Genomic DNA, 10,054 nt, shown 5'->3' with positions numbered 1-10,054 from the left:
CCTTCAAATGATTCTGGTGCTAGCTAAGGTTTGAGAAGCACTGAGATCAGCAAACCATCTAGCCAGATCTCCTTTCTTCCTGGAGGAAAGAATGATCTACACTGGTGCTTCTCGATTCTCCCTTTGCTCAAAGCGAGTGAGCCCAGCTGGGAAAAATGCCATGTCCACGTGGAAGTTTCAGGGGGTGGCTGGCCCAGGTGAAAAACCCCCACTCTTCAGCAACCCAGAGGCTCTGCTCTTTTCTGGGTCTAAGGCTGTCCTGCAGAGAATCTTGGAGCTGAAAGAGACCTTAGAGGTCACTTAGTCCAACCAGACCTGAAATTTGCTGCACAGTATCCACAGAGCCTCAGCATTAGCTGGGCCCTACCAGAAACTGGGAGCCCACTGCTTCCTAAGAGCTTGTTTGCAATTGTCCTTGACTGACTTGGGGAAAGCTAGGGCTTACTCACTCCTATATAGGTTTAGACCAATGTAGAAATGAATGTGATAATTTAAAAATAACCCATCTCAGTGCTATAGAACTCTGGATGATGGGATATCCTCCTTCACATTGGTCTAAAGTCTACCACCCCGCAGCCTCCCATCCCCACCCTGGTTTCGACTTCGGAGCCATAAGGAGCAAATCCAAGATCTTGCTTAATGAAAGACAGTGTTTACTGCTCACGGGCCTCACTTGGAGTGGAAGCACCAGGAGGGCGGTCTCTGGCTCCCCGCAGCCTCCGGTTCAGAAGATGCAGGTGCAGCCCACGGCGATGGTCTCCATGACCGCACGCTGGCGGCACGGCCCAGTGCGGGGCGGCAGCGGGCAGAGGCGGCGGCGCACGGGCACCTGGCTGAACACGGGCACGCTCACCATGCTGCGGTCCTCCTGCATGGTGAAGGGGTTCACGCAGCCCAGGCACAGGCATTGCGCCTCCGGCAGGTCTGCGGGAATGCGGCTCGGGTCATGGTTGATGCTGCAGGAAGGCAGGAGAGAGCCCCGAGTGGCAGGTGTTCAGGACAGGGCACCCATCCCCGACACCCCTACCTTTCCTAACCCGGGTGTTGATCCCTGCAGCAAGACTGTGCTCTGCTGGAGGATGGGCAGTGATTAACTCTGGGTTCCGGGTGAGAAAACTGAAGATCTTGGAAGGCAAGCCAGCCCCAAGGTTATCCAGACTCAAGGGCACCAGTCAGTCACCCAGTTCCCTTCTCTCATCCCCAAGTTGCCCATCTCTGCACTAGATTGTACTGTGGGATCACAAGGAAGCTAAAGCTTTCTGTGTCTCATGCCTCCTCCCCATCATGTGTTTATATTCTTGGGAAATTTCATCCACAGGAAATGATATAGGAACATTGATCTAATCCTCACCAGAAGAGGAGTCAGGAGGCCCGGGTTCTATGCTGACTGCATTTCTCTTCATTCAAGACCTACTTTCACACACCCACCACGTGAGTGACTCTGTCCTAGACATGAGGTGTTCACTGATGGACAACACACCGCTTCCCTCGTAGAGCTGACAGTATGGGGGCTTGCTTTGTGACCACGCCTTCCTTGTGCCTCAGCTTTCTCATCTGCTAAATGGGTGGGAGGGAGTCTGTGGACCTGGAACATCTGTAGCACCCAGGAGCTTATTAGAAATGCAAAATCTCGGGGCATCTGGGTGGTTCAGTGGGTTGACCCTCTGCCTTCGGCCCAGGTCGTGATCTCAGGGTCCTGGGATCGAGCCCCATATCGGGCTCTCTGCTTGGTGGGGAAACTGCTTCCCCCTCCTTCTGTCTGCCTCTCTGCCTACTTGCGATCTCTCTCTCTCTCTCTCTCTGTCCAATAAATAAAAAAAGAAATGCAAAATCTCAGGGCGCCTGGGTGGCTCAGTGGTTGATCGGCTCAGGTCATGATCCCAGAGTCCTGGGATCAAGCCTCACGTTGGGCTCCTGCTCAGCAGAGAGTCTGCTTCTCCCTCTCCCTCTGCCTGCCGCTCTTCCTGCTTGTGCTCTCTCTGTGCCAAATAAATAAATAAAATCTTGAAAAAAAATACAAAATCTCATCTCTATCACAGATCTCCTGAGTCAGAACCTGCATTCTTATAAGCTCCCTCCACCCCGCAAAAAAATCAAGGGCACAGTAAAGTTTGAAGCCCAGCTTTGCAGGATTTTAATGGACCTTCCCGATTGCCATATTCCAGATACGGTAGCCACTAGCCACATGTGGCTACTTAAATTTAACTCAATCAAAATTAGTCAACTATATTTAAATAAAATAAATGAAATAAGCAAAATGAGTTCCTCAGTTGCAGTAGCTACATCTCAAGTGCTCCACAGTTACATGAAGCTAGTGCCTACCATATTAGATTGTCCACCATCACAGAAAGTTCTATTGAACATGCCCTTCTTGGGTCTCGGGACCTAAGGTGTGCAGTTAAAAAATATTTGGCCTGGGGGCACCTGGATGGCTCAGTTGGTTAAGCATCAGACTCTTGGTTTTGGCTCAGGTCATGATCTCAGGGTTGTGAGATCGAGCCCCACGTTAGGCTCCACAGCAGAGTCTGCTTGAGTGTCTCTTCCCTCTCCCTCAGTCCCTCTCCTTGCTCATGCACACACACTCTCTGTCTCAAATAAATCTTTAAAAAATATATATATATTTGGCCTGATTTGTGAGTGAGGACCCTTACAGGTTAGTCTATTAGTCTATTTCTTCATTATTCACTCAACACACCTACATTTGGCCCCTTCTACATGCCAGGGTCTGGGCTTAGAAGGAGAGCTACAGCTAAGGTGAGATACCGGCCCCATCATGCAGGGATAGCAGGTCTTAACTCACAAACCTAACCACACACCCTAATCACGAGAAGATATATAAAATATTGTTTTCTGGGCCTCTTCCTTGTTGAGTGGGCCACGAGCATCCTTACATGACTCTGATGGAGGCCCTGGGAAGATGCCAGGCGGACATGACACCCAGGCAGACACAGCAACTCAGTGCCGCCCGCAAGACCTGTAACTGGGAGGAAGTGAGAGCCTGGCCGGTGCCTTAGCAGAGACATGAACCATGATCCCTGGGCTCTGCCTCCATAGCTCATTTAATAACAAGTCTATAAAACCTATGAGGTGCGACTCTTCACTATGGGAAAGAAACTGAGGGTCAATGGATGGGAGTTGGTGGGGGATGGGGTAGCCAGGTGACAGGCATTAAGGACAGCCCGTGATGTCTCGAGCCCTGGGTGTTACGTGCAGCCTATGAATCACTGAGCGCTACCTCTGAAATGAATGATGAACTATATGTTGGCTAATTGTATTTCGATTTTTTAAAATGGAAAAAAAAACCCAATACCTATGACTATAAACCCGTATCACCACCACTTGCACTGAGGAACCTGGAGCTCAGAGAGGCTAAGCTTGCCCTAAGCCACGCAGCCAGTGAGAAGCAGAGCTGGGATTCAAACCAGGCATTCAGGTCACTGAATCCAAGGTCTGCGTGTGACAGTGATGGGGACAGTGGGGTGTACAGTTCGCCCCCAGTTGCCCAGCCCGGCCTACCTGTAGCCCCAGGGTGACAGGCTCCTCTTGTTGGACAGCCACAGCTGCAGGTTGACCTCACACTTCCTTCTGGCCGGCTCAGAGCTGTTCCTGAGCTGGGCCACCATCTCCCTGAGGTTCCTCTCGTATTCCTCCATGCGGGCATACGGCTTCGCCTGGGACACCAGGTCCAGTGGCACCTGGTGAGGCCCTGGAGCCAGGGTTCCAGGCCGCCCTGGCCCCTTCCTCTTGCCTTTGGGGTTCCTGGGCTGGACCAGCCCCAGGAAGATGGAGAGGGTGAGAAGGAGCAGCTGGGGAAGAAGGCCACATGTCAAAGGTGGGAGATCCAGGTGTCACTCTGGGCCAAGACTCAAGGCCCAGGAAGGAAAGAGCGAAGAGAGGCTCTGTGGGGACCACCCTCTCCTGCCATGCCTGGCCTGGTCCCGCCAGGCCATGACACGTGTACCACACACGTGTGTATGTACCACAGTCATCAGTAACTCCTGCCTATAGTACCTCTTTTTTTTTTTTTTAAGATTTTATTTATTCGACAGAGAGAGATCACAAGTAGGCAGAGAGGCAGGCAGAGAGAGAGGAGGAAGCAGGCTCCCCACCGAGCAGAGAGCGAGAGCCCGACGCGGGGCTCGATCCCAGGACCCTAGGATCATGACCTGAGCTGAAAGCAGAGGCTTTAACCCACTGAGCCACCCAGGCGCCCCCTGTAGTACCTCTTAAACATCTCCCCACACTCCCACTTCTCTGTCTGGGCAACTATCCTCACTTCCCTCAAAAGCCTCCTGCCTGGGCTCCCCACATCCTCCCTGGCTCCTTCAATCCAGTCTCCATACCATGGCCAAGGATAGATGTTTGAAAGGCAAATGTGATCATGTCACCCTCCAGCTTAACCGTTCACCCTCAGGGTAACGACACCCTGACTCTGCCACATGGTCTGACTGCTGCTGAGCTCTGCCTCCTCAGATTGCCCCCGACCTCTTCTCACACCTGTGCTCTGGTCTTCTCTGGCCTTCTCTGAAACCCTTTTTCCCACCATGCTCCTTCCTGCCACAGGGACTTTGCACCAGCTTCTACCTGCAGAGTCCTGCCTCCCCTCACCTTCTAAATATTCCTACCCCTTGTGTTTCAGCCCAGTGTCATGCCCTTAGGGATGCCTCAGTAAACTTTCTTGGGCTCCCAACACCACACGCACCTTGTGTGACTGTAGATTTACAGTTTGTGTGGGTATGGCTCTTTCATACGTCCATCCCGACTAAGCACAGACTTCGTGTGGGCAGATATTGCAGCAGTTTCCACATAGTGGCTCACCACCATGACTGGGTCAGTGAACGGCTATCCTCACCCCAGCCCGTCTGTAGCTCCCAGTCTGGGACCGGGAGCACACAGTGGACAAGGAACAATCCCCTAATCTCTTGGGGTTTGTTTTTGATGACAAGGAGGTGGGCTGCTTGTGGCTAGAGGTCAGGGCCACCTGCTTCATCTGGTGGCAATGGATTGGCCCTGCAAGGCCTTTCTGGGGAGCAGGCACGTAGGTGAGGTTTGAAGCATGAGAGTGAGGCAGATGTGGGCAGAGGGAGTCTAAATATCTCGGGGCGGGGCCGTGTAAAAGGAGGTTTGAGTCAGTGAAGAGCTGTGCTCGGGACACCATGAGGCTGAAATAGAGGGTGCAGAGGAAGGAAGGGGACGAAGGTGGGGAGACAGGCGGGTCCCGGCTGAGGCTCCTTGTGGGGCGCCATGACCCCTATGCTCCCCTCCTTTGTGCCCAACCCTCTGCCTGCAGCCCACCATCCACACCTCACCCACCTGCATCCAACATCACCGACCATCGTCCCCCTCTTCCCACAGAACTGGGATTGTCAGGAAAGGCTCTGGCTTGCTCGACAGAAGCCCCGGGGGGCCTGACAGAAGCCAGACTCCTCAGCAGGCCCGGGAGACAAGGACCAGAACTTGAATGGGGCTCGGTGCTCACCAGAAAGGAGGAACTTTCCAGAGGGTTTCATCTGGTCTCTGAATCTAAGCAGGCTCCTACCTGCCCTGAGTCACTCACGTCACCACCTGCAGGGCCCACACCTGAACTACCCAGGCTCCCCAGCAAGTCTGGACCCTGGGAAACAAGTTTCAGCAGAGCCCCTTCTGGCAGCACGTTGCCTGGTGCCAGAGACTCAGGGCGCTAAATTCTTCCCTTTTGGTCCTGGATTCCAGTGCAGAAAATTGTCTCCTTAACCGCTGATTTTCTCATCTGAGCGTCTCACGTGGCGTTCTGAAACTCTGGCTCTCCACTCAGAGAAACCGCCCCCCCCCCCCCCACCGAACAAAATCAAAGTCCACCTTCCTGGGAGCCAGAAACAAAAAGGACTTGCCCAAGGTCACACAGCAGGGGATCTCAGGACCCCAGCGGGGGTGGGGGGGCAGGACACAGACACCCTTTGGAAAAACCCCCGATAACAGAGCTGGCCAGGGTCTCCCCTGACGGCTTTGGCCTGAAAGGGCCTCACTGTGAACGAGCTGAGCCCAGGTCAGGAGCCCGAGCTGTTGGCCATGGCTGCGGGCTCTGAGACCAGTCTCTGTTTCTTTCTCACCCTGGGGGAGACGGCAGAGAGAGAAGTTGCCTCCGCAGATTCCAAGCCAAACAGAGACAGCCATTAATCAATAGGAAAGAAGTTAACGAAACAGTCAGGCCCTAAAGTGGGGTGGGGGTGGGGTGGGGTGGGGAAGCGCCACGTACCAGGCTGTGCGGCCAGTCCATCCCCGCGAGGCTGGTCTGCAGCTGCCGCCGGCCTGGAACCCCAGGTGCCTCCGCCAAGAGAATGGCAGCAGCAGGATGGAGTGAAGCAATTATAGCTCGTCAGGGGGCTGCTGGGGGTGGCTGGGTGGGCTCGTCATCAGCTGGGAGCCTCGGGCCCCCAGCTGGCTGGGCCTGGCGCAGGGGCAGGCGGCGGCAAGGGGCATGGGGGCGGGCCAGGAGCCGGGCCGAGGTGCCCAGGGGCTGTTGACTGAGGGGACAATGCCCTGTGTGTCTGGCGGGGCTCTGGCGGGTGGCACCTCCGCCTGTGGCCTGCGGCTAGCCACCCGGCCAGCACCCACAGGGCCAGCTAAGACAATCAGCTTCGTTTGCTTTGGGGATGGAGAGGGGGTGAGGGCGGAGGAGGGACGGGCTGTCCGTTGATCAGGAGAGCAAATGTTCTCGAGTGTGCCGGCCAGGAGCGGGACATAAGCCCCATCTCCCAGGAAAATAGCCTCAGGCACCCCGGGCTCAGCCAGCCTCAGGTGAGTTTCGTGGCACCCCCCACCTTGGGGGTTGGAGTCCCACCCACTTAGTTCTCGGGCAAGGAAACTGAGGCCAGAGCAAGGAAGGAACCTGTCTGGGATGATGCAATGGGTTAGAGATGACAGAACTGGGATTCATACCTGGTCCCGGTGCAGGGTTCTATCCCCCACCCCATGCTGTTTGTCTTGGGATATTTTCTGCAGGGTTCCGGCCTGCCGCGGACATGTTTCTGAATGGGTGCTCTCACGGCCTGCCGCGGACATGTTTCTGAATGGGTGCTCTCACGCAGGCCGAGTTGCAGATCGTGGGGACTTCTGGCTGATTGTTCGGGCCTTCCCAACGTAGTGCTCCCCACCCCGTGGAGAGGGTCTTCACCCCAGGGGCCTGTGCCTGTGTGGCTGTCTGTGACTTTTGACTCTTCTCGGTTTCCTTCTCTGGAAAATGGGAGTCATGCCCAGGAATCAACAGTGGCCTGGCCCCTTTCTTCCTGAAATGTCTCCGAGTCTCCCTTTCTACCTCTCTAGAATGGTAGGGTCATCGTAGTGGCCACTGCTCGGGGCTGTTAAAAGGGGTAAAGGAAATACGCCATGTTGAACAGCTGCCACGCTACCTGGCATGTAGTAAGTGCTCAGTAAATACTTAGCTATTAATGATGAAAACGATTATGATGAAATAATCATAAAATTGTTACTATAAACCTTAGCTGTTCTAATTAGCATCGGTTCTCACTGCTCAGCCAACTCTCCTTCCTTACCCCTCGGGCCTACCCTCCTAAGAGAGCTCTGGGCTTCCTGGCTCTGGCCACAGTGTGGTGAGCTCGGGTGACCCCAAGGTCTACGAGGCCTGGAATCCCACGCTGAACTGACCAGCCCTGCGGGTCGAGGTCTCTCACTTCAAGCGAACAGCCCAGCCCTACGACAGGAGCGAGCCAGTCCACCCAGGGAGGCAGACGGGGGGTGGGAGGGAGCACACAGAGGACAGGGAAGGACACTGTGAGCAAACATCTAGGACGGCACCGTCCTGCTGAGGGCCACTCCTGGCCATTTACAGGAATCGGCTGAGGAGGAGAACACAGAGTGCGACGAGCTCCCGAATGTCACAAGATTAATCTGTCCGGGGCAGGTTTCCACAGCATAACTGAGAAACCGGCTGGGGCTGGAGCTCTTCGAGAGATACCACCATATTTGGTCAAATACTAGACAGGCCTCTATTCTATCACTGGAAACTCTGGAGGGAGGGGGACTCTGAAAATACCTCCTCAGGCAGCAAGGGCCCCCACTCCCATCCCTGGCAGCCCCAGCCCCACCACCACTGTCCTCGGAACAAGCGTGAGAGGCCAGGGATGGGGCAGCCTCCTTGATCCCCCTCTGCTGCTGCTGGAAGGGGGGGTCCAACCGGCACACAGCTGGGGGGACCCCACCCCCACTTGGGCACCCACAAAATGTGAAATTAAAAGGCAGGGACCTGGCTGCCTGGGGGTTCCTCTGTTTCCCAGGACCCCTGAAACCACCACACTCTCCTACCTGCTGGCCCACACACACCCTCGCCTCTGTAGCCCCAAGTCAGGACTTAGCTTCCCGGCTTCCAGCTTCAGGGCTTGTCCATACAGATTCTAGGCTCCCAGCCTCAGAGCTCTGACGATGCAGGCCCCGGGGAATCCACACCTAACAAGGGGCCAGTCTGGGAGCTAGAGGAGTCCTTACCCGTCCTCTTCTGGTTCCCCCACCCCACCACCACTTTAGCACAGGAGACAGAGGCCCAGGAGGGGTAGACCTCATGCAGGCCCACAGGCCTGTTGGTGCCAGAGCCGGGAGAGGCTGGGTAGAGCACACCTTAGTCTCCTAACTCTTACTGTTCTTCCCCAAGTTTACACCTACAGCTCCGGGCCAGGCTGGGACTCCAGAGAGGAGGGGGGGGGAGACTCCTCCCAGTGGGGAGGTGGATCTGTGGGGTACCCAGACAGGTGCTTGGGGAGTCATGGATGGGCCCAGTGACCATGACTGGGTGTCCCATTCCTGGGCCATCTCGGGCCTGGAAGGCAGTCCTTTCCTACAGCCTAGGTTTCTAGAAACCACTGAAGGTCATCTGTGGTCAGGGATGTCCTAAGTGTGAATCCTGGCCCACCATGCTGGCTGACCGCTGCAGGACTCAACCCAGGCCTGAGGGGGAGGCGTAAGAACTTGGGCTTCAGGGCCTTCTGCCCCACAGCAAAGCTGGGGTCGTCAGCACTCATAAATGAGGGAAGGGGCAGATGCACTGGAGAGGCAGAGGCAGTGGGCTGGCTAACTCAGAGCCACCAGAGCCCTCGCTGGCAGGCCCACCATGAGCAGTGCCGTTCTCGCCACCAGGGGGCGCCACCAGAAAGCCAGACAGCCCTGCAGAGCGCAGCAAGCCCGAGGGAACTTTGAGCTGCCCTTCCCCCCTTTCCCTGGAATGGGCCCTGGAGCTGCAAATGAGGGGACCAGGTGGTGAGGCATGGGTCCCGTGCCTGCTCTTGACCACCTGAGTGACCCTACTGTTAGGGTCCAGCTCCAGGGACAGCTCTCACATCAGAGCAGGAACGGCACAGCCACCAAGAGTGAGAGGGTGTGATGGGGGCCGGGCGCCTCTGTCTGCTTCCTGAGTGATTCCTTGCACATGGAGCGTCTCCCAGGTACTAGGCCCTAGGCACCGTCAGCTAGATATCGTAATTTTGAGAAAAGAACAATGAGTAATAATAACAGCTACTGCTTAATATCTACTCGTTGACTGCCGGCACTGTGCTAAGTCCTTCACATGCACTGTCTCATTAAACTCTCCCAGGCACCCTGGAGTGAGGTCCTAATTTTATTCTTCATCTATGAATGGGGAAACTGAGGCTCAGGGAACCCAAAGTCACGGAGTCAAAGCAAGTCTGTCTGATTTCTGTCCATGCTGTCCCCTGCTGTGGGGGAAGGAGAGGAGGGGCGATGCCTCACCTGTCACCGAGAAAGGGCTATGCTTGCCTAAGCCTCACACTGACATCCTCAAACGACCCGGACCGTGAGTGCTGGGGAGGTCACTGAGCCCAGGCCCAAACCAGAGTCCTCTAGGGATCTGAGAACTCCCAGGCTGTGAGCACAGCACCTAGCAATGTTCCTGGCAACTAGTGAATGCCTAGTAGGCATTCACAAGATATTAGACACCTTGACGCAAACCACTGTCTGTACTATGGAGTGTTACTGCTGGAATGGAGAATGGAAGGCCAGAGCAGCAGGGACCTGGAGGACAAGGGATTGTCCAGGACTAAGGGTTCAG

At 55.4% G+C, this 10,054-nt stretch overlaps 1 protein-coding gene across 2 annotated transcripts; it reads right to left on the bottom strand.

Annotated features, from left to right (window-relative positions):
• Positions 1-632: 632 nt before the first annotated feature.
• On the bottom strand, positions 633-6,434 carry IL17B (interleukin 17B). Of its 2 annotated transcripts, none has more exons than XM_082725867.1 (3): positions 6,236-6,434; positions 3,517-3,806; positions 633-956 (listed from the first exon to the last, which is right to left on the bottom strand). In XM_082725867.1, exons 1-3 carry the CDS (start codon positions 6,254-6,256, stop codon positions 725-727), a joined length of 543 nt encoding a protein of 180 aa, XP_082581993.1. In that variant the 5' UTR covers positions 6,257-6,434; the 3' UTR covers positions 633-724. The 2 variants fall into 2 exon arrangements, with proteins under 2 accessions (XP_082581993.1, XP_082581994.1); XM_082725868.1 differs by lacking the exon at positions 6,236-6,434 and adding an exon at positions 5,314-5,486.
• Positions 6,435-10,054: the final 3,620 nt, after the last annotated feature.

This window comes from Mustela nivalis (genome assembly GCF_964662115.1).
Source record: "Mustela nivalis genome assembly, chromosome: 3".
In the NCBI taxonomy this organism is placed as follows: domain Eukaryota; kingdom Metazoa; phylum Chordata; class Mammalia; order Carnivora; family Mustelidae; genus Mustela; species Mustela nivalis.
The sequence above is the reverse complement of the archived record's forward strand: the minus strand, read 5'-3'. Positions and strand labels throughout refer to the sequence as shown.